At 52.2% G+C, this 23,342-nt stretch overlaps 1 protein-coding gene across 3 annotated transcripts; it reads right to left on the reverse strand.

Moving 5' to 3' along the window:
* Window positions 1–732: 732 nt before the first annotated feature.
* On the reverse strand, window positions 733–19,293 carry Csf1 (colony stimulating factor 1). 3 transcript variants are annotated; one of them, XM_077109889.1, is made up of 9 exons: window positions 18,985–19,293; window positions 15,794–15,916; window positions 14,506–14,568; window positions 12,838–13,008; window positions 9,426–9,573; window positions 7,319–7,815; window positions 6,731–6,783; window positions 6,354–6,412; window positions 733–2,815 (listed from the first exon to the last, which is right to left on the reverse strand). In XM_077109889.1, exons 1-8 carry the CDS (start codon window positions 19,021–19,023, stop codon window positions 6,367–6,369), a joined length of 1,140 nt encoding a protein of 379 aa, XP_076966004.1. In that variant the 5' UTR covers window positions 19,024–19,293; the 3' UTR covers window positions 733–2,815; window positions 6,354–6,366. The 3 variants fall into 3 exon arrangements, with proteins under 3 accessions (XP_076966004.1, XP_076966003.1, XP_076966002.1); XM_077109888.1 differs by having other exon boundaries at window positions 7,498–8,334; window positions 18,985–19,292; XM_077109887.1 differs by having other exon boundaries at window positions 7,319–8,334; window positions 18,985–19,292.
* Window positions 19,294–23,342: the final 4,049 nt, after the last annotated feature.

Genomic DNA, 23,342 nt, shown 5'->3' on the forward strand with positions numbered 1-23,342 from the left:
ACCTTTGAGATCCTGATTTTGTTGATCTGTGGAGAGGCTTGGGTATTAGGATTTCTGGAAATAACCCAGGGGAGTCTCTGGTAAGCCAGGGTTAAGAACCCGGGAACCACAACTTTGTCCACCATACTCTCAGAGATGGGAAGGCCTCTCGTCTCAGCCTTGCCTCGGGTATGTTTGGGCCATACTGGGCCTTCAGTTGCTTGGCCCATCTAGCACACCTTCCTTCTTGGAAGGCCACATCCTTGGCCTCCCCTCTACTTCCTGTAGGAAGATCAGTCCTTTAGAAAGATCTTCACACAGACATAGAATGCAGGCTTCTAACCCTGCTAGCCGTACCCACTTCCAAAGTCCAGAGACTCAGTCACCTCAGCGGCTGCTAGGACCTAGCCAGTTCCTTCTTCCCTGGACAGCAGGGTTCAATGGTCAAGGAGCCTCCTGCAGGGCCCTGGGGCCCTTGGACAGAGCCCCACCAGCCATTTTCCCAGGCTGGGCTGGAGCAGGGGCCGTGGCCAGGCCTGAGGTTTGGCTGCTTTCTGCCCATTTTCCTATTAAACAGATATGCAGATGAATGTTTGGGACAGCAATAGTACAGGAGGTTTCAGTAACAACACAAACTTGGAGACAGCCCTCCTTCCTCAAGTACCTCGGAAAAAGCTGCTGCCCACCCACCCCTACTTTTGCCACCCACACCCCAAAAACTTTTCCCATGACTCACACATGGCAGCTTGTGCACTTCTTTTATTATTAAATATATAAGCAGCTTCCTATTTTTTAAATAGATATTTAAATGACCTTATATAAAATAATTCACCACTTCCAAGTATAAAAACGCAGTCTCACAGTTCGTGAGCCAATGTCCCCTCTGGGCTTTCTCAGAGGAAAGTAGGGGTTCCTGTGCAGGTAGCCGGGGGAGGGGACACCCAGAGGTGGCTCTGGGGCTCCTCCTGCTCCGGTGTAACCAAGCGCCCACAAAGAGCTTCTGCAATGGGTTGGGTTTTTTGTTTTTTGTTTTTTTTTGACCTTGAAAAAACTATATGGTGGAGGGGGAAGGGAGGAATGCCTTTTTTTGTTTTTTTTTTCCTTCCATTTTTAAATATGTATTTTCTAGCATGGAATATGGAGTCTATGACTAAAAGGATGAGCCCCATGAGAAAGTTCTCTGCTGCCCTTCCTTCAGCTGTCAGCATCAGGAGAGGGGTAGCAGGGGCTGCAGACCCTCATTCTCTCTGGCAGGAAGGGAAGGTCATGGGCCTAGCAGCCAGACCAGTGGAGGGCCCAGAGAGTTAGGAAAGGAGGGACACAGCAGCATCAAGGGGCAATAGACAGTCCTGTCACCCACTGCCCAGGTCTCAGAGCCATGGCCAAAGGTTAGCCCAGGAAGCGGAGGTCCTCAGGGTGGAGTCGGAAGTAGATACTTGGGCCTCCTGGTCTCTCTCCAGCCCTGGCTTGCCTGGCTAGAGATGGTGGGTTGAGAGCTGGAGAGTATCGCTGGGGTCAGGAGAAAGAAGGGCCAGAGGGGGATGGGAGCGGGGAGCTATGCAGGTGGGTCTGGAGTACAGCCTAGCCCCCCATACCTGCTGACAGCAGGGGAAGAAGACTGGGCTGAGGGGTTGGGGTACAGAGAGCTCCCCAACCTCAGGGGTATACCCATGTTTAAAGACCCATTTTCAGTCAGAGCTCTCCCCGGAGCCTCTCTGCCTCTGCCTCCCCTCCCTTTCTCCCTCCCACTAGTCACTTCCCCCTTGGGAATGTCAAAGTGCAAGATGCAGAAACCTGGGCCAACAACACAGCCCAAAGACCAGCTTTGGCTGGTGGCCCAGGCAGTTCTCCCACCCCGCTCCACCCCGGGAAGTTGAAGGCCGGGTCAGGAGAGGGTCAGGGCTTAGGGACTCCCTCAGTCGACAGGTGAGACCAGCTCAGTGCAGGAAGCTGGGGAGAGGATGGAGGGGAAGAGGTCCAGATGGATGGATGCTCACTTGTGGGGATGGACGGGGTAGGCTGTTCAGCAGGCAGGTTCTGTATTCACAGTGCAATGGCTTCCTTCATGATGGGAGCCTCTGTATGGCCTCCCAGAGAAGTTCTGGCAGGAGCTAGAGAGAAGGAGGAGCAGAGGCCAGAGCCCAGTCCCCCTCTTGGCATCATGAGCCAGGTCAGGCAGGTCCTGAGGGCAGGGCTGGCCTCCCCTTGCCACCTGGCAACAGGCAGAGGGCACTCAGGCAAGTAGAGGGTGTAGACCCCCCCAGCTGTCAGTGCAAACAGCCAGAGGCCTCCTCTTCCCGGCTTCTAGGCTGCACACCTTTCCGGGAAATGAGGCCACGCTGTCCCGCCCTGCAAATCACAGGCTCCTCTCTCTCTGGAGACAGGTCCACACCTGTAGATGTTAGGATCCCTTGGCACTAGATGAGTCCTTTGGGTGCAGGGCTCTTCCACTCCTCAGTGGCCACACTGGTCTCCCATATGCCACAGGTGGCTGGGTCCCTGGCCCAGGTGCTGGCTTGGAGAAGAATAAGAGGAGGGTGTAGCCCCTGAGGGAAAGGGTCCTGAGACAGGCTCGCCAGCCTTCCTCAAGCGCATGGAGCCTCCAGGGCCCACAATAAATAGCGGCAGTGTGGGGCGTCCTCCAGCCCCTCTCTCAGTCAGTTGAGGGTCTTGAGGGTCAAGGCAGAGGAACCCCAGCTAGGCTGCTCTGGTCCAGTCCTGGCAGGCAGGAGCTCTGGTAGTAGGCAGGCCACATTCCCAGGGGGATGGCTAGGGAGGGTGGTGGTGGACGCTCCACGATGTCTCCTCCCATGGAGAGATAGTCACGTGCGCCCCGCTGTAGGGGAGAAAAGGGAAGGCTGGTCAGTTGGGTGGGAGTGAGGGGAGGGTCGCTGAGGATGTGGCTGGGGGAGGTGTGACATTCCTGTGGGCAGGACTTCCTCCCATCCCTTCCCTCACCCTTCCAGCCACCCCAGACACCGCAGAGGGACAAGGCAGCTTTCCCTGGCAGCAGCCCAGGCCTCTGGCCAGACTGGCCTCACCTCCTACCTCCTCCTGGGGAACCAGGGACCACAGGGGAGGTACAGAGCCTGGTTGGGGTCTGAGCAAGGATGGGGGAGGGTCATTGCTCAAGCAGAGGGGCCCTATGGGATCAGGGAGGAGGCTCTTGAGTGTCCTTAGACCCCTTCTCAGGCAAGACTGTCTTAGTGGCCTTGGTTCAATGAACCATGGATGCCCCTAACTGTAACAAAGAACTCTTCTTCTATTTCTACAACATTCATCAGAAAGGGTCCTCACAGTTGATACGTATACAAAGGTAACTGAAGAAGAAGAACTTGGGCAATGCCAGGAGGAGTAAACTCCCACCCTGCCCTTGTGCAAGTGAACCCGTGAGCAACCCAGCCTCCTCCTGCATGGGCCTAGAGACTTGCCTCCTGTATCATCCATGGGAGCCAGGGCCCTGTTCTCTCCCCACCCCCACCCCCATCCTTGTCCCCATGCCCAGCATCCTCAGAACGCTTTGTTCCCAGAGCAGAAATCCCCTGGACTCCATCCAACAGCTTGACTTTGGACCCTGAGTGGTGCCTCCCTCCCTAATGTCCATGGCCCTACTGGCCAAGCCTATGATGGGTAAGGAGGGAAGATGGAACCTACAGCCTCTGGCTCCCAGCCCATTCCCATGCTCTAGAGGAGAGAGAAAGGGGAACTATATTGGACATGAGCCATGCTGGTACAGCCAGGCCACAGGCCCTAGGGTCTAGGAGAGAAGAAGGACCAAAAGGGCATGCTTTAGCTCAGGGCTCCATCTCCTAGTTCCCTGGACTAAGATGCTAGTATCTGAGCTTTGGCATCTCTGTGTCCCTTATAGGTGCCTCTGTTTCCCACTTCCATTGCCCTCATGAGAGCAGCAGTTGGTCTGGGCACTGGTACTCAATTTCCCAGAGGCCCTTGGTGCCTGATATGGAGACCACCTTAGGGCTGGACCCACTGGGCCACATGGGTCTCCATGTCCTGGATTCCTTCTCTGAGTGGAATCTTGAGGGGAGGAAGAGGAAGGCTTGGACAGGCCTGAGAGCAGGCAGCAGGGGAAGGGGAACAGGAGTGCAAAGGAGTCAGGACAGAGGGTCAAGACCCCAGGGAAATGGGTGACCTATACAAAAAGGAGCCACAAATCCCCCTGGACCTCCATATTCTGCTTTCCAGTCTTGAGGGGCCTGGGTCCTACTCACAGTCCTGACCCATTTACCTATCTCAGCCCATGCTACTAACAAGAGGGACCCCAGGATTCCAGATATGCTGCTACCTCCTGCCCCTTTACAAATGAATTTCCCTGATTTGGGGCATATTCCAGATCTCTGATCTCTGAAGGAGGGGCCCAGACCTGTCATCCTACACATGCCCTAAGGCATTTGCTTGGGTCTGGCAAGGGGTGTGACGGGAAAATTGAGTGGGTCACCCAGCTAGTCAGCCAGCCAACCAGTCAATCAGCAAATCAGTCAGTAACCAGTAAGATATCCCCAATCAATAACCAGCTAGCTAAGGCAGTCACCAGTAGTAGGTTGGTTAGTCAGAGTTACCTAACTAGCCGGTTTGTTAGAATTGATTAGTTAACTGGTTAATTGGTCAGTCAGGGGTGGGTCAGTTAGACAGCTGACCAGGGTAAATTGGTGAGTCAGCCCTGAAGCTGGCCAGTCAACATTTATTGAAATTTTGGCAAATATGATAGGGCCCTCTTTATACTAGAACCTGGCATGGAAAAGGAAATGCAAAAAAAAAAAAAAAAAAAAAAGTGGAAGACAGTCCCTGCCCTCAAGGGGCTTACAATCTTCTGAGCAGTGCAGAATGTACATATACATGTAAAATAAGATTTTAAAATGCATAAAAACAACATCCAAATACGTGCAAATTCATATAGTATTAACCAGGTACAAAAGAGCAGAAGGGATGTGAATTAAAGGAGCAACCAGAGGGGTGTGGAGACACTTGGGAAGCGTTCCTGATGGGCTGATTATGGGTGCAGTTTCAGGGGGAAGTAAATCAGGTCACATCTTTACCAACAACATGGGCAAGGACAACAGAAAGCACTCATCAATGTGCAGGGGACACAACTGAGAGGGCTACGCCGATGACAGAATCAGGGTTAAAACACTTTCAGTAGGCTTGGGGGATGGGGATAAAGCAACAAGGTGGTTTTACCAAAGGTGAGCATAAACTCTTGTGCTTTGACTTAAAAAGTTAAGCTGTCCAAGCATGGGACGGAACAGGTCTGTTGGACACAGGTTCATGGAAAACAGAACTAGGGATTTTTAATAGACCACAAGCTCCACATATGACAACAGTATGATGCGGTTGTTAAAAACTAATGCAATCTTAATCTGCACGAATAGAAGAATACTGTCCAGATCAAGGAAGGTAACAGTCCCACTGTACTCTGAGCTGGTCAGACAACATCTGGAGTACTGTGTCCAGGGCTGGGCGCGACATTTTCAGAGGGACATTGACAAACGAGTGTCCAGGATGGTGAGGGGTCTGAAAACCATATCATATAAGGAATGTTTGAGGGACTTGGCCACACTTAGCACAGAGAATTCTTAAAGGGAACATGGATGGCTAACTTTAAATATCTGAGGGTTCTATGAGAAGAGGAGGAGGACCAGTGAGGAGGGGACAGGGAGGGCAGTTTTGCCCAACACAAGGAAGGCTTCTCCCTGTGTTCTTTGAAGACACCATGGACTTGCTAGGCATGGAACTTGTCTAGAACTGGGAGTGTGTGACAGAAAGCTGGTTGACTACCTGCTGGGGATGCAGAGAGGGTTGGCCTCTTGGGGGTGGGACACTGGGACAAATGACCTCTGAGAGCCCTCCCAAGGTTAAGGCTCTATGGTGCCATGATTCTAAAAGCAAGGAGTAGGAATGGCCTTGGCTGGGGAGGAGCTCCAGCTGGGAAGTGGTCAACAAGAGGTGCAGAGGGTGGCTGCTGGAAGGGCTTGGAAGCCAAGCTGAGAAGGTTAGGTGTGAGGTGGCTGACCATGCAGGGCTACCTGAAAATTCCCCAGGAGGGTGAAGACCTCATAAAAGCCACATTAGAGGAAGAGGATTTGGGTTGCTTTGGGAGTGAAGATGACTTGAAAGCCTAATGCAGAGGTAGCAGTACCTGGCCTCAGGTGGAGTGGAGGAGATGGAGGGGCAAGGGGAGCCCTGAGGCTGGGAAGGGAGAGGGTTGGCTCCACTTAGTGATGAAGGCAGCAGAACCGAGGACAGGGAGTCAAGTGTGTGGGCCTCAGGCGAATCATGGTGTCAGAAGCAGGTAAGGGTGACTGAAGAAGGGGGTACTTCTTTTTAAGGGTGGAAAGAGATCAAAATCAGAATCTTACCTTAGAATTCCCTCTATACTGGCAATTCCACCTGTGTGTCCTCATCCTGGGCCAGGGGGCTGCAGGAAGAACAGGGGGCTAGCATAAGACTTCAGCAGGAGCAGAGGAGTGAAGGGACCGGCTAAGTTCACCCCCAATTCCACATATGTGCTCCAACCCTCAAAGATTTAGAAAACCCCAAAGTGCTTGTCTCTTGGAAGAAATCAGGTAAAGGCCCAGATATCTAGGAAGGGAGACCCTTCCTCTCCCATCCTGTGCTGTAGTTTCATTTCCTTAGAGCAAATGGGAGAAGGACACCCCTCCCTGCAATCTAGAGTGGAGACAAATCCAAAGCCAGGACCTCCAGTGCCTCCCAGAGCCCTACTCCAACCTCTCACCTGCCCTCTGGCTGCCTCATGGGAGAATCCAATATCTGAAGCTCTCGATGGCTCTGAGGAGAGAAAGGAGGCAGGCTCATTGAGGAGCTGGGGAAGGGGGCAGACAGGGGTGCCCTAGACGTTAATGGGAGAGTTGTAAGATTCCCCCTGCCAATGCCTCAATGTGGGGTTTATTCACAGGGTCAGGGGAGATTCCTGAGGCCTCACTACTGCCCAGACCCCCCTCTTCTTCCTCTCCTATGCAGCCTGCTCACTACGGTCCTCACGCCCCCAGGCTCTAAAGAGCTCCCATGCACAGTATGGAGCTCCTTCTTCCCCCTCCTGCCTGGTTGTCACTCTGCTGTCAGCCCAAGAATCTTCTCTCCCATTCTCTTCTGCTTTGGTCCCTTTGGTCCCACTGACTTCATGGTTGGAACCTTTCTGAAGTAACCCTCTGTGTCCACTCTGATCCTCTGGCTCCCTCAGGTCCCATCTCTCAGCATCTGAAGAACCCAAGCAGCACTCGGAGTGCCCTCCATTCCTGCACCCACACCCAGCCTCTGCCCTGCCCCTGTGAGATGCCCTCTCTCCTCACCAGGGCCTCCTTACCCTCCGCCTCCACCTGTAGAACAGGAGGCCACCAACAGCCAGCAAGACCAGGATGATGCTGGGCACCAACAGGTGGAAGACAAACTCAGGGGACTGGAATTCCTTGGGCTCTATCTCATTGCCTGTGTCAGCCAAAGGAACGGAGTTAAAATGGGCCAGGGGCCCAGCTGCCCCCTCACTTGCTTGTCCTCCTTCCAGTTCTGCGGGGCTCCTCCGATCCCTGGTGCTCCTCTTGCCTTCCAGCTCCCCAAGGGGCGGTGCAATGTCCCAGGAGTGGCTTCTGGGAAGCCGTGTCTGAGCAGAGAGGGTGGTGGGGTTGCTGAAACCTTGGGGGTGCTGTGAGGAGATCCAGGGAGAGCTTGGTTCCTGGTGGTCTCTGGGCAGCATGGATGAGCGGTCTGTCTTCTCAGGGGCATGACTCTGGGCTTGGCCAGTGGGTCTCATGGGGTCCACCTTAGGCAAGGGGGTGCCAGTTACATCCATTGGTTGTTGGTCCTCTGTTGACATAGGGAGTGAAGAAGATGCTGAGAGGAGGTCTCTGGGTCGGGCCATCTCTGCCTGGACACTGCCCCCTCCTGGCCTGGAGGGGGAAAGCTCTGCCCCTTGGGGTCCAGGACCCTCACTAGCCTCTCCAGAGGCCTCTTCTAGGACCCAGTTAGTGGCCAGTGCAGAATCAAGAATGTCCTCCACCCCAGGGATGGGGGCTCCAGCAGAGGGGCGAGGCTGTGGTAAACCCCCAGTGGGCCTGTCCTCAAGGCCTGGGGTCTCTGGTGACTTGAGGCTCTCGCAGGTGCTCCTAGGTGGTCGCTGCTTGGCACTGCCCGGGTCCACTGTGCGAAGGGGCTGCTCACTGGGCAAGAGGGAGCTGCCCTCTGTCCCCTCAGAATCATCCCAGGTCAAGCCAGCCATTGGGGCAATGGAGGGGGTGAGGGGCTGCTGAGGGGAGACAGAGGTCAGGTCACTGCTAGGGGTGGCTTTGGGGTACAGGCAGTTGCAATCAGGCTTGGTCACCACATCTGAAAGAACCACAGAAAAGGGGAGAGAGAAAGACAGGGAGGAGATAGAGTCACCAGCCTCTGGCATAGCTCCCCCAGAGGGGTCAGGAGGGGATATGGGTCTGGGGGGGGGGTCCCTCATCTCCTAACTCAGCCCTGGGGCTGAGAAGAGGAGAGGATTAGATGTTCATGACACCGGGCTCAGACAGAGAAGGCACAACGTGCAGGGTGGCATAGGCAGAGCAAAGAGCAGGGGACAGACGCCCAGACTGGGGGACAGAGTGAGAAAGACTGGAGGCCAAGCCAAGGTTCAGCAGCAGCCAGGCCAGGAAATGGAGCAGTGGCCTCCCGGACCAATAAAAGACACTTTGAAGCCCCCAAGACACTAGTTCATGCATACCCAGGAGCCACACAGCCATGGCCACAGGCAGGAACAGACTGGGGCTGGAACATGATCAGCTTGAAGCCTCAGGACTGAAACCACAAAACTGGACTTGGCCATGGGCAGGTTGCGAGGCCTCAGCCCCTGCCTTGGGGAGCAAGGTTGAGTAGGAGGGCACACGTGGCACAGGACGCAGAGATGAGGACACGCAGGGTACACAGTTGGTACAGCTGAGCCAACAGTGGGACAGTTGGAATGATGTTCAGACTTCAACTCCAGCCTTGTCCCTTGAGGGGACACCCAAGGAATCCTGGGAACTTCTGGAGCCAGGGTATCCTGGTGATTTGCAGCCGGGCTTCTGGAGCAAGAACCCTAATTCCCAAATGCTCTCTCCACAGAAACCCCATATGTTCAGCCAGTCTGCAGAGCCTAGGGGAAAAGCTTCCATGCCAATAGAGCTTTCCCAAGGGGTCCCCTCTGTTACTCCCTGACCTCACAGCCACCAGCACAGGCCTTCTCAATGCCTCCACATGCAAACATACAGTGGTGTACATGCACACATATGTCGGAAAAGACATGTGTCTAGGACCCCGAGGTACATAAAGCCACATATGTACACGAAAAAGCACATCTACGCACAGAGAAACACAGGCTGCCTCCCAGGGCTCCCTCCAGCCCCACGTCCCACCTTCCACACCCCCTCACGCTTGCTGGTCCATCCGGTGCCTACCTCGGCTGGAGCACTCAGCAAAGCTACTGTTGCAGTTCTTGCTGAAAATATTCCAGTCCTTTTCAAGGAGAATTTTTGTTTCATTAAAGATGTTTTTGATCTTCTCCAGCAACTGGAGGGGAGTCTCATAGAAAGTTCGGACACAAGCCTGGAAGGAGAGCAGGGACCCCTTTTGAGACTACTAGTCTTGTGTCACTTTCTAGTTAATTAAATTCCCTTGGCCTTTCTCACATCAGTCTTCTTTTCCCTTTTTGTTCTCTCCCTTGGTTCTACTCTAGTTTGCAGCAGAATCAGTCCTGATGTTATGAAACATGTCATTCATTCACAGATCCGTTCGATATATGTTTATGTGCCAGGTACATGGTAATTACCTGAGCATCACATAATGAGAAAGAGGGAGGTAGCTGAGCTGGACACGGTGTCCAGTGGGGGTGCTGGCACTACACAAATTGCTAAAAGTGCAGTTAGACCCAGGATGAAGTTCTGAGCAATCTGAAGGTGTAATAAACCAGAACTAAACGAGGGTTCAAGGAGAACTTCCCCAGGGAACCAACTGAAAGATGAGCAAGAGTTAACCAGGAAAGGAGAGAGGATTGGGAAGAGCTGCCCTGGCAGAAAAAAACAGGCTGTGCAAAGTTCCTGAGGCAGAAAAAAGTATGAAATGCCAAAACCTGAAAGAAGGCTGGAGTAGCTAACATACTGTCATCTAGGAGGAAAGTGACAAGAGACTCAACTGGAGAGAGTTCAGAGGGGGCCTATAGGGATTTGTGGACCATGTCAAGAACTTTTAACATTATTCATAGAGCAAAAGAACTGTGAGCAGTTGTTGGGTAGGTGGGTGGTGGGATAAGACCGCTTTTAGAAAAACCATCTCGCTATGTTGTAGAGAATGCAATGGGGTAGCCACGGGAGTTGAGGGTCCTCTGCTTGTGTTGGTATGTTTTTGGAGAGAGGACTGAGGACTCCTCAGCTGAGCCCATCTGTCTCTCTGCTCATGGGCCAAGCTCCCGTACCCACTGGAGCTCTGGAAGCTCCACTCTCCTGGGCTTCCTCTCACCTCTCCAGCTGCTCCTTACTCTCCTGATCGATCAGGTTCCTGACTTCTAAAAGCTGGAATTCCTCAGGATCCAGTACTGGGCCCAAAGCTTCTTTCACTCCAGGCCATGCCACACACACCCCTGCCTTCCACCAGTGGCCTACTTGACTCCCAAATACGAAGTACTCCGTGAAGTCCGTGAGGGTGTCCCTGAATCCCCCTGATCTGTGCACAGTAGGCCTGACATAAATGTTTACAGATCAATTACGAATGGGAAGACCTGGGCTCAGCTCCATCAGATAGGTGACAGCAGCCAAACCCACTGTCCTGTGTGGGCTCCTTCCCTATCTATGAAGTCAGAACAGAAACCCTGTCCCCAGGCTGCTGAAAGGAAGGCAAAGAAGCTAGCTGTCATTTCCTCTCTCTTCACTGTCTCCTCACACCTCACCTCAGACTTCATAAAGCAAGAATCTGCAGCCAGAAGACCTGATGCCCAGCCTGTCCGAGCAGAGGGTGTCCTGCCACCCCAGCTCCAAATCCCTCTAGCATACTTTTGCTGGGGGCTGCTCCTCCGGCTCCAGTGGCTCCCTCCCTCCTGGGACCCACCCTCAGTACTCACTGGCTGTCTTATTGGGTAGATGGGTGCCTACCCACATGGGCCAGTGTCTCAGTGGTGGATGGGGAATGCATATTCCCAGACTCATGCTTGGACACAGGGAAGCAGACTCTGGGCAGGGGGTGCTGGGAATCTGCATTTGAAACCAGCTCCCCAAGTGACTCTCAAGAACCTTGATGCTGACAAGCCACAGATTCAATGCCTCTTATTAAGGATTTTATTTTTCCTCCCTCAACTGCACACTCCCTTTAGCCACATCTCTTTTTCCAAGTACCCCTTCCTCTGCTTGACCTTTAAGTGCTGGAGTTTCTGGGCCTGTTCCTCTTCTCAGAGTGGGCAATGCTATGCAGTCCTGTGCCGTCACAGGTGACCTCCAAGGCAAACCTCTTAAGTCTGTGTATCCCTAGTCACATTCAGAACCAGAGCCTTCAGCTGCCGGCTCAGCATCTCCAGCCTGGTATGTCCCAAACTGAACTTAGCTCTTTCCTCACACTTGCTCCTGCCCACTGATGTCCCCATTTTAACATCCCTGAAAGAGCCAGGTGCCCAAGGTGAAGTCTTCCGGACTCTTCCCTTCCCTCAGCTCCTCACATCCCCTACATGAGCCAAGTCCTGCCTGGCCCATGCCCACCGGAACATCATTACTGGCCTCCATCTTCCCTGCACCACCCTGAGTCAAGCCACCACTACCTCTGGGCTGGCCTCCTCCTGCTCACCTCCTGGCTTCCATTTGTGCTCCTTATAGCCCACTCTCCATACAGCAACCAGAAGGGTCTCGACTTGAGATATCTCAAGTCACTTGCCTATCACAATGGTTCCCCTTGCACTTCAGACAAAATCCTGCATCTTTGACACCCAGATGGTCTGGTTCCTGCTTTATCTCCTCCCCCACACTTTAGTGCTCCAAAACCTCCTTGGCCATACTCCTGCTCACTAGGATACTCTTATACCTTGGCTGTGTTAACTGCCCTTTGGGTTCTTGAATGCAGACCTTCCTGTTCACTGTAGGGCTTGTGTTCAACATTCTCTCTGCTCTGGAATGTTCTTCTGGTCTCATTGCTTTCTAACTCTTATTTTATCGCTGGAGCTCTCATTCATATTTTCTTACTCAGGAGTCTACTTTGTCTCTCCTTCTGCACTCCCATTTAGGGCAGAGTTCCCGAGGCCTGTGGTTCTTGCTCATGGCCCACACTCTCTTACCTCCTTCAGATCTTCCCTAATGTTCTGGCCTAATGTTCTCTAGTGCATTTATTGCTATCCTCTGTACCACATACTTGACTTGTGTATTTTTTTTGACTGTCTCATCATCCTTTCCACCACCACCCCAAATGTTATCTCCATGATGGTGGGGATTTTCGCCTGTTTTGATCACAGCTATTTCCTGGTGTCAAGAACAGCACCTGGTACACAATGGGCATTCAATAGCTATTTGTCAAATGAAAAAACAACAGTCCTGCTGGTTTGTAATCATATTCACTGTGTCACTGTTTGAACAGCTGCCCACAACCCTTGACCGTAAGCTCCATGAGGGTAGGAACCATTAGTTTCTTGCTCCAAGTACAACATCAAGGCCCAACACTGCACCTCTTCCTGATAAGTTCTTACTAAAGGTTTGTGGAATGAATGAATGAACGGGAGAGTGAGTGGGCAATCTCATGAGTCAAGATGGGTGGATGCACTTGGCACATGTGGGCTTGGGTGGTACCTCCACAGCTGCCCTCCACCCCTTCTCAATGCTCCCATCTCCGGGACCCTCCTACCTTATCATTCTCCTCATAATCCTTGGTGAAGCAACTCTTGAGCCTCAAAGGAAGTTCCTGGAGCTTTTCCATGGCATCGGCATTGGGGGTGCGGTCTTTGAAGCGCATAGTGTCTTCCATTATGTCTTGTACCAGGAGAAATGCCTTCTTTAGGTAGCACACGGGATCTTTCTGAAAAGCAGGAACCAGAAACTTATGTCCTGGCTGATGAGGCCCGGGAAGCTCTGCTTTGTTTTAGATGCTGCCACACCAAGCAGACGGAGGGCTGCACCCTGCTCTCCCCTACCAGTGATAAGGAGAATGCTGCCCTCGGCTTGTCTTTCTTTTTCTCTTTTTGGATTCCAACACTACTGGGGACTGGGTTAGAGTGAAGGAAACATGGATTCTGATTAGAGAGATCTTTGGATTTCTGAAATATAAGGCCTTAATTAGGAAAGACATACATTCAGAGGGTGGGCTTCAGGGAACCCTCTTCTCTTTCTCTCTCAGCTTGAGTTCGCAAAAGTCCTTGGTCTTGAGGTCCCTTCAAATCCTCCAGGACATAAGGGGTACTGAAGACTACATCATAGTCCAAAGAATGACCTCAGTGTTTTGTCTCCCATGGATGGTGGTTGCCTTGAAGACAGAAACTCTCTTTTGGCTCCGTATTCTAAGCACCTGGTACACTAGGCTTCTGATAAATGTGTGTTATGGCTTGAGTGAGGGAGTGAATGAATGAGACACTGAGGCCATTTCTTAGGCCATGAGGTGATCTCCAATTTTAATAAGGGACACATGGGTCTGGTGTGAAGGAATTCAGAGATGGAAGTAACCTCTAGAAAGCCTGTCCTGTGTGTGGCATAGCAGGTGGAGGGTGGCACCTGTAGAGGTGTGACAGACATCAGGAAGACCTTGTGCAGAGACTTGAAGATAGGAAGAAACAGGGAAGGGGGTCAGAAATGGGGCTATACGCTGGAGATACCAGGCTAGACAGCCTGATCTTTCAATTGGAGTGATGGGGACCCTGAAAGGTGGGCTGAAGGCAGCAGGTTTGGGTTGCAAAAACTCCCCCTAGTGGTGGGATGGTGAGTGTACTGGAATTAGGGAGGCCACTTAGAAGGCTCCTGAAATTGTCCTGAAAGTGATTGATGGGTTGTGAGGAAAGAAACCAGAGCTGCCAGAAGGCTCAACCAGAAGCACCTGGTGTCTTGTTGGGTGTGGGTAGGAAGATTGGCTGGACTGACTTCCTGAGTGCTGATTGTCTGGTGAATGCGGTGACTTATTTTTCCAAAACATGAGATTTTGAAGTAGTGCATTGGTTTACCTTAGGCTCTAGAGATAACAGGCCTTAGCTCATGCCTCTACCACTTTCTGGTCATGCTCCCTTAACCTCTCTATGGACAATAAGCAATATCGATGGACCACATAGTGTTACTGTGAGGACTAACTTGGAAAAGTGCCTGGCACACAATAAACACTTTTATGTGCCAGCCAGGAAAAGGGAAAAGTAGGGAACCTGAGCCCTGGAGTCTGCCCAGCCCTGATGCTGGCACCTTAGAATTCAACATCCAGGAATTCTCACACCTGTCCAGCTCTAGGATTTCTGATGCCTTCATGTGCCCATATGTACCCCACCCTGGGAGGAACACATAGGCTGGCACATGGGCTTTGCAGATAATCACCACTCACCAACTGTTCCTGGTCTACAAACTCAAAGGAAATGTTGCATGAGGTCTCCATTTGACTGTCAATCTGTAAGAGAGAACAGGCCAGTGGTTGCAACATATCTATAACTCAGCTGAGCTGACCTTAGAAGGAGGACCTGAGTTTCTTGGTGGATTAGGGTTCAACTTCATCCACTTCCCCCCTGCTATATCTAGAAGGAGACAGTCAAGGTTAGGGGAAGACCTATGCCTTCCAAATGCCCAGAGGAGGGTTATAGAAGAGCAAACTGTCTCCTCCTACCTCCTACTCTATGAAATCACAGATGCCAATTTGTTATAAGGAAAATCAATCTACAGGATAATACAGGATCCAATCTTCCCTGGAGGTAGTAAGCACCCTGTCATGGAAGAAATTTAATCAGAGGTTGGTCAAGCTCCGGGGATTCAGAATTTGTAGGGGCTGGGGCTAGAGGCCCTTAAAGTCCCCATTATCCCCAGAGCAGGAGTCTGTGTTCTAAGACTCACAAAATGCTGTGGCCCTTGGTCTACCTTGGATTGCTGTAACAATTTCATGCAGGAGAAGTAGTGCAGGGGCAAAAGAGGCGGAGGTCCAGCCCATGGCCTTCAAGTTCAGGGAAGGGGAGCTAGTCTTAGCCAGTGGTGCCCCACCCTGCCTGGCTGACCAAGAGGATAGTAAATTCCCTTTTGAGCCAGACAGGAGCTATGACAACAACCTGACTCTGCCTAGATGGACCATGTTTGGGATTGTTGATGATTCTGTTGGTCAGATTAGGATGAGACAAGGGCTCCTTCATAGGCCAGATGAGCAGGCCATTCCAGTGTCAAAGGCAAGAGCCAGAGAAGTGAGGGTGGAGGGCTGGGAGTAAGACAGGAACCTCCCCTTCAAATTTGGGTGGAGCCTTGGTGCCGGGCTGGTGGCATATCTGAGAGTCCAAGAGCTAGAGGCACCATCTGGACTCAGCAAAAAGACTGGGCTATCTTCCCCGAAGAGGCAATCCTTGAGGGAAAACAGGCCTTAGGAGCCCTTTTAGAATCCACAGTGGACATTTCTGGCTAACATTAACTCAGGCAACCAGCCCCGGAAACTCATCCTATTCACCACCTGCAAGGGGGTCAAAGAGGGCGTCAGGGTTGGGGCTCCTGAGGTTCTGACCTGGGGAAGGTCAATGAGAGGAGAAGCAATTGAGCCATGGTCTAGAGAGCCCTATTCCCTGCAATTCCTCTCTTTGACCCTGCTCCCTGGCTCCTGCCTCAGTTTCCCCAGTGGGGAGAAAGCATGGCCATACACTCACCAGCTGCTGCAGCAACTGTAGGTGTCCGTTCCCAATCGTGTGTTTACACTTCTCCAAAACCTCCTCGGCAATACTCCTGCTCACTAGGAGACAGACCAGCAGCAGCCAGGGGCCCAGCCATGTCTATGACAAAGAGGGTGTCATTACTCCCCAGCTCTCACTTTCTCCAGCTACCCCCATGCCCTGCTAGAGACAGAAAAACAAAGGTCTCATACCCACAATGCTGTAGTCTCTGCCTCACACCCCCAGATGCAGCATTCCCCAAATCAGGAGTTCCTATCAGCCATGGCACAACCTTGCTCTCCCTGATAACAACCCAGATGTCATCCTCTCCAGGAAATCTTCCCAGATTTAACCCAGGCCAAGCCTAACCACACATCACATCTCTAATGATGATGCAGGTGGTATGCCCAGCTATCTAAATTCTGACAGCACAGGAAACTCCTCAAGGGCAGGATTTGCATCTACCCATCATTTTATCCCTGCAACATCAATACAGAGCCAAGCACCACCAACTTCTAGATGACAAGCTAGAGACATTTACCCCAGGGGCCTATGCCTTCCTCCCAATTGCTTCCATGCAGGTCTGACTTTGCCACAAGAAAAGACCAGGGGACCAAACACAATTTCATTAGCAACTCACCCCACACCTTCTGGATCCAGGGTATATATTTCAAAAGGAGCCCAGCTGATTAATCAGAGGCAGTAATGCCAGCTCTGCACCATCCCTGGCTGGCACCTGCCTATCAGACTCCCACCAGGTTCTTCACCAGCCAGCCAGCTCTTATCATGGCAGGGAAGTCTTCTCCTCTCTTTCAGCACCCACCTGCTCCACACCAGGGTGATGAGACTGGCTCCAGATATTCTGTCTTTGCCCTTCCTTCTCTCTCCATTTTCCTCCTCAATGTCCCCTCATCTTTATCTCTGGAACTAGGGCTCCTCTTCTCTAGCCAGAGGTAGAGGGACCCTTGTGTTTTCTTTCCTTAGCTTGAGATTGCCTCTTAAGAGCTCCTGAGCCTCCTGGCAACTGATGCTCCCAGTTTCAGGGAAATGCTGGCAGGGTGGGGTAAGGGCTGGCACTTTCCTGGGCTCTGGGCTTTGCCCCAGTAATCCAGATGATGAGACAAATACTGCAAATAAGTAGCACATTGGAAAAACACAGGGAGGCTACGAAGCAGCCCATACCAACAGGCTGATTTGTATTTAAAAGCCCAGCGCCTTGCCACTTCCTACCAGGGGGGACAGGCAGCTCTGACTGGGCTACCAGGGAAACTGCAGGGAGGAGGGACCTTAGTGAGGCTTTAAAAGATAGGGAGAAGTTGATGACAGGAGAGGGAGGAAGGTCTGAAGGGAAGAGATACAAGGTGGCTCAATGCCATTCAGCACGGGGCCTGTGAGGGTCCTGAGAGGAAGTAGAACAGCCATGGTCTGTGGCAGACTTCAGGCTCTGTCTGGCAGTTGGGGAGATAGCCCTGGGTGAGAACAGTTGCCCAGGCCCTCAGGAACTTCAGGCACAGGACCGGTTAGAGGAATTTGAGCCATGCAGAGGCTGGCTTTGCCCCATGCTGGCTACCGCTGAGGCTCTGAGCCCCTGGTGTAACTGGTATGTGGAAAGAAAGGGCCTCTGGGGAAGGGAAGGATGTTCAGGAAGACATCCTCACCCCAGGCATTTCAAGACATTGATGTGTAAGGACAGAAAGTTGAAGGCAATTCTTAACCCCCCTGGGCTGTCTGGCTTTGGGTAGTATTTCAGGCATCAGTGTGGGGAAAGGCTGGCTTTGAAGATGGCTGAAGGGGGCCAATCCTAAAGGATCAGGACAGGCACCCAAGGGTTAATGATCTAGCTTGCATCTAGCTGGGCAGGCTCTTCCAGGCTTCCTTCTTCTTCCCACCCACCACCTCAGCCTCTGCCTGTGGGAACAGCCCTCAGAAGGAATCTCTGCTTCGGACTCAGAGAGATGCAGGACATCTCGCACAGCTGCTCATCAACGACCACCATCCCATTCCATCTTTCCCTTCCACAGTCTCTGGAGAGACCTGGCATGACTGGGCCATCAAATGACCCTGTCTAAACCTGGCCCCTTTTCTTTCCTCCTGCATTTGCCTCCTCTTTCCTCCACCTTTCACCTCCAGCCCCTTCTCTTTGCCTTATTGCCTTGGCCTAACCCTCTCCCCTTTTCCCTCTCCATCCCATCTTCCAACTCTCAGTTGGGGGCTCCCTCCAATGTGGATCCACTCTTCTCTCTCTTTTCCCACCTACAACCTTCTCCTCTATCCCCCAAGTATTTTTTTGCTCCTTTCCCCCCAGTTTTCTCCTGTGACTCTTTTTCAGAACTGCTTAGAAGCAGACACGTTATGCGACCAGTCAGTGTTCACTTGCAGTGCAACCCTGCACTTTCTAGGAGTTGCTGCTGCTGCTGCCACTGTTGGAGCAGGGTGTCCCCTATGCAGTCCTAAGTGGCCCATCCCCAGCTCTACAACCTCAAACCTTCCTTCCACCTTCCTAAACTAAACACAAATCCCAGAATCTCCTCAACTCCTTGAGCCTGACTCTTCAAGAAAAAGAGATTCAGGGCTAACCCCAAAACAGTCACCGGAGTCGCCAACAGCTCCTCTATGGGGTGGCACAAATAGTAACTTGCCCATTTCCTTCCCTCTGCCAGCAGGTTACTCAGCACAGGCGCTGTCATTCTAAAGTTGGGTGACCCCTCAACTTTCCCCATCCGGAAGCACCCACTCCTCCAAAAGGGCCTGGAAGCACGTGCATGGTTGAGGGAAGATGCCCACTGGGGGCCGCGTCACTCAGTGCACGGCTGGCCGCTCTGCTTGGAGTGAAGCTGGGCGTCCTGGCTGACACCGGGCTTCCACCCTCGGCTGCGAATCCCTGTCTCCTACCGTGGGTGGCTCAGTGTTCCCTTCCGTGCAATGGGATGTGCACCCTTCCCTTTCCCAGGAAAGTGCTGCAGCCCCAGGAGCAGCAGTAGGGCTGCCAACGGCCTCAGCCCAAGAGCGCAGGGAACCCCGAAGCAGTCGGTGCGCAAGGGCGGTTAAGAAACCGGAGCCCGCGGCCGCTGCAGGAGAGCCCGGGCAGCTGGCGCGCCCCGGCCGTGGGCTCCAAGGGGCCGCGTCGGGCCGCCGGCCCCCGAGCCTCCGCCCCAGCCCTGCCGGGTCCCGCGCTGGCTGCCTCTTACCGTGGGAGGGCAGCGCCCGGCGGCGCCCCGCGCGGTCATACGGGCAGCTGGGTCCCGGCCGGGCGCGTCGGCCGCCCTCAATCGGTCGCTCGCTCGCTGATGCAGAGTCCGCGCCCCGGCCGAAGGCCGCGCCGCAGTCCTGGGGTGTCGAGAGCGCAGCGGCGGCGCCGAGAGGACCCAGGCAAACTTTCACTTTCCGCCCGCCGAGCTTCGCTGGCCAGCCCTCGGCACAGCCTTTTAAGCGGGCGGGCTCGTGGGGCATGTGGTTTATGGGAAATCACCCTGGCCAGGCGCCAGACGCGCGCACACACACACACACACACACACACGCACTGACACACACACACAGACACACACACACTCACACACTCAGACTTCGCAGGCCCACTGAGCCGCCTCCCCTCCCCCACCCCGCAGGCCGGTCGTCCCCGCTCGCTCGCTGGTCTCCCCAGTCGCGCTGTTTTCTGTGCTCCACTCTGCAGCCTTCGGAAAGAAGCGCGGGTTCCACTGCCCTCCCCACCCCGCCCTTCCCCGAGCCCTCTCTAGACACAGCCTTTCCTTCCTTGCTCTCCAGGCCTCGGATGGGGCAATTACCTTCTTTCTAATACTAGTCCCGAGGGACTTTCCCTCTAGGCCAGAAAATCCCCAAATCTGAGCAGGAAATGGGCCGAGAGCAGGGATCGGCACTGGGAAGAGAAGACAAACCCTCTGAGAAGACAAACCCCTTGCAGTATGCCCCTCAAGGAGCCTGAGCCCCCTTCACTATGCAGCCAATAAGCCGGCTGAGCTCCCTCACCCCACCCCCGCCCCGTTCTAGGGTCTGGAGACCAGCTACCTGGCCAGGAGAGGAGGGGCCGTGTCCTGTGACAGCTAACTGGGAGGTTCTGCCCTCTGTGCCAAGAGACACTTGAGGCACTTGGCCGCGGATGGTGTCAATGCTGTGCTCCTTCCTGACCATCAAACCCAGCTCAGATGGGAAAGGCTCTGCACCTGGCACCTTGTGGAAATGCATCTACTGAGTTGATTAACCACATTTTGTCTTTACATGAGAATGAATCTAAATGAATCATTGGGATGAGCCAAGCCTATTAATTATAATGACAACATCAGGAAATTTTTCTTTCTTCAATTCATTATGATCCAATGTATTTCAATCCCTCTGTGAGGCTGCCCACTCCATCCTCTGGGAAATACATGATGCCTGGCCTGGTTTTGAAGAGGCATCTTTCTCAGTTGCCTTACACATCCCTTGCTTCAGCCTCAAGCTATAAGCTTGCACCCACATCCTTTGCTCAGATGGTCCCCTCTTCTCCAAAGGCTTCTTTTCTGGGTTGTCCTTTCTGCAAACTCATCCTTTAAGACAAAAATCACATCTCGTCCTACTCCAACAAAGCTTTCTGTGACTCCCCAGGTAAATCAATAGTTTCTTCTTCCTGTGTTCCCACTGGAATTGGCTTATTCCTCATGGTGGTTGTGAGAAGTTGTTTATTATCCACACATTCCCTACATTATTTTAAAAAGGGTTAAGATGATACTGATGGCTATATTCTGCTCCTACCTGGACTGAAATTTCCTTTGGTGGCACCCATGCTTACCTCTGAATCAACAGTGCTAGCACATAGAGGTACTCAATTAATGGTGGTTGAATTGAATAAGAGGACTAATTCATTTATTTGATAAATGTGCACTAAAGTACTTACTATAGGCCAAGCCCTGTGCTGGACTCTGAGTAAACAATTGGTGACCATGCCAAGTGGATGCTAAGTTCACAGGCTTGTGAGCCATCAGAAGCTAAGGCGCATGGAGAAGTGAGTGGGTGCTCAGAGCCTTCAGAGAGGAAGACAGAGGCAGAAGCCCAGCCAGAGGAAGGAGGGTGAGGGTTTACTTCCCTCCTGGGGAATGTTCTTTCAAGTAGTCCTGTACAATGATGCTTAAGATAGCATGTTGACACCACAGTTTTTAAGACTGATAAGAGGTTAGCGGAAGTCGTGTGAGAAAGATAAGCTTGCAGACTGGAGAAGTGAGGCGAATTTACTTGCTTCCTCCTTCAGCAACCCAACCTTGCTCCGGGCTCACTGAGATTGAAGTTGGAACCCAGCTCTGTTTCTGGAAGAGAAGCCAGCACCATCCTAGATTTGGGGGTTCCATGGTCAGATCCTCATTCCCCCTCTACTGAAGTCTCTAACATACCCAAGTTTGAACCTGACCCCACCACTTACAAGTTACCAGTCATTTGCTGTGTCACATTGGACAAACCTCTATCAGCTTCAGTGTCTATAAAGTGGAGATGTTGATTCCTCTTTCTCTCCAAGGTGTTACAGAAATTGAATAAGATACCTGTGAAGTATTTAGGACAGAGCTAGTGTCTACTCATATGGGTCTCCAGCAATGACAACAGTAGTGTGGTGGACTTGGGAGTCCCAATGCCAGAGTTTACTCCCAGCTCTGCCACTCATTTGCTGTTTGACTTTGGACAAATCTCTTAATCCTTCTGAGCCTTTCTCTCCTCATTTGTCCAATAGCAATGATAAGATCTGCCCCCAGAGTGGCTGGGTTGTGAGGTCAAATAGACTGACATATGGGAGTCTAGTCCCAGGAATGGCACAAGATAGGCACTTAGTTATCAGCTGTGGCGCTGTGGGAAGCTCTGCCCACGTGAAGTTGCAGAGGGATGAGCCAGCCCCTTGATAATTGTGCTTTGCTGATGTCTCATCTCTGTTACCTTAAAAAAAAAAAAAAAAGAGATTTGTGAATCTGCTTCACCCTAGACAGCCTTACCTCCAGACACAGGGAAACGCAGGCTGGAAGAGCAGCAGAAGTAGCTTCCCTGAGCAGTGTTTCCTTTGCACTGGGGCTGATTCTCTTGCCCTCCACCTCTGCCTGGCCGGTGGGGGACCCCATGCAGTCAGATCCTACCTGTATCTCAGGATCAAACCTTCAGGATGCTATTGGTCTGCATGTGTCTCCATGCAAGTCCGTTTCAGCCCATCTATGTGCAGGGCATGATGGAACTACAGGACCCAAAAACTTTGCCTCCAATGAGGAAATGGAGACCCAGACAGACTAAGCTTCCAGAGTCACAGGTAAATTAGCAGAGTGTAGAGTGAAGACCTTAGGAGTGAGGCCTGGAATGATAGGACTCTGGGCTCTGCATGCTTCCCTGTCCTCCCTGCTGACTACTGGCAGAGTCATGTCCGGATCCAGGTCCTGGGGGAGGCAGAGAGGAATTTGGCACCATCCTAGATTTGGGGTTTCCATGGTCAGCTCTCAGCTGACCCTGGGGGAGTCAGAGGGAGTATGGGAGAGAGACCCTACTTGCCAGAGGAATGAATCAAGGGAAGAAGAAGAGGCTGAAAAGAGAGAAATGGAGATGGATGGCAGGAAGTGGGAGAAAAGCCTCATTTGCTTGTTGTCAAAATGCCATTTCCTTGAAATCATTTGACAGGCAATTTCCTCTTGAGGTCTTTTCTAGGGAACTGACTTCTATCACACAGAGCACTGTCTCTCTCTTCCTTTCTCCCTTTTCCTTCTTTATTTCCTTCGCCCCCATAAGAAGAGTTCTAGAAGAGGGAGCAGCAGCCTTGGAACTCCTGGCAAGGTGCCACGGAGAGGGCCAGAGGACAACAGACCCCTAACTAACAAGGCAGGTTAGGATGAGGGAGTCAGATCCAGGATCCAGACTGTGCCATCTCCCAAACTGCCCTGTTCAAGCTTCTGCCACTGCAGGCTGCCTTTCTAGTGATATCTTCTTCTTTTCATAAGGTGAAGTTAGCTGGAAGGTTGGTAAAGCAGCTATAATGGAGGCATCCTTGGGCTGAGTTTCTCCATCAATTCCATGAGAACGGTAGCTCCTAACCTACTGCCTCAAAGGGGTACTATAAAGACTTTATGAACTACCAAAGGCAATAATTGGTACTTTGGAAAACTACCCACATTTGTTGAGCTCACTCCTCTCCCTGACTGGAGGAAAATTAGCTGTCCCCTTTGTCCCCATTGCTACAGAAACACCTGCTGGCTTCAGGACCCTCGTTGCAGGAATCTTGCCCTGTAGGCACTTCTGGGAGGCCTGTCTGCCTCAACAGCCCAGTTGCTTTTGCCTGGCCCAGCTTCCTGCCCCTGTCTGTCAGGGTTCTGGCTCCCTACCCTGGGCAAGGCTGGCTCTCTTAGGTTTTTTTCATGAATTTCTCAGAGATGAAAAATATTAGAAATTCAGAAACAATATCTACAGTGAAGTTTGACTTTCTTGAATACCCTCCCTGCCCTCTGAAATCACAAAACCTCAACTGAGGATCCATCTAGAATGAAAGTTTCTAATCTTCTTTGGAAAAAAAAAGAGAATCACAAAGAGGATGTTGTGT

Source organism: Callospermophilus lateralis, chromosome 7 (assembly GCF_048772815.1).
Source record: "Callospermophilus lateralis isolate mCalLat2 chromosome 7, mCalLat2.hap1, whole genome shotgun sequence".
Lineage (NCBI taxonomy): Eukaryota > Metazoa > Chordata > Mammalia > Rodentia > Sciuridae > Callospermophilus > Callospermophilus lateralis.

Coding starts and splice junctions, on each gene's coding strand:
- Csf1 (XM_077109887.1), bottom strand. CDS start 19,023: ATGACCGCGCGGGGCGCCGCCGGGCGCTGCCCTCCCACG. Junction 13,009..14,505: donor TTGTAGACCAGGAACAGTTG/GTGAGTGGTGAT, acceptor CCTGCTTTTCAG/AAAGATCCCGTGTGCTACCT. Junction 6,784..7,318: donor TCTACAGGTGGAGGCGGAGG/GTAAGGAGGCCC, acceptor TTCTCTCCTCAG/AGCCATCGAGAGCTTCAGAT.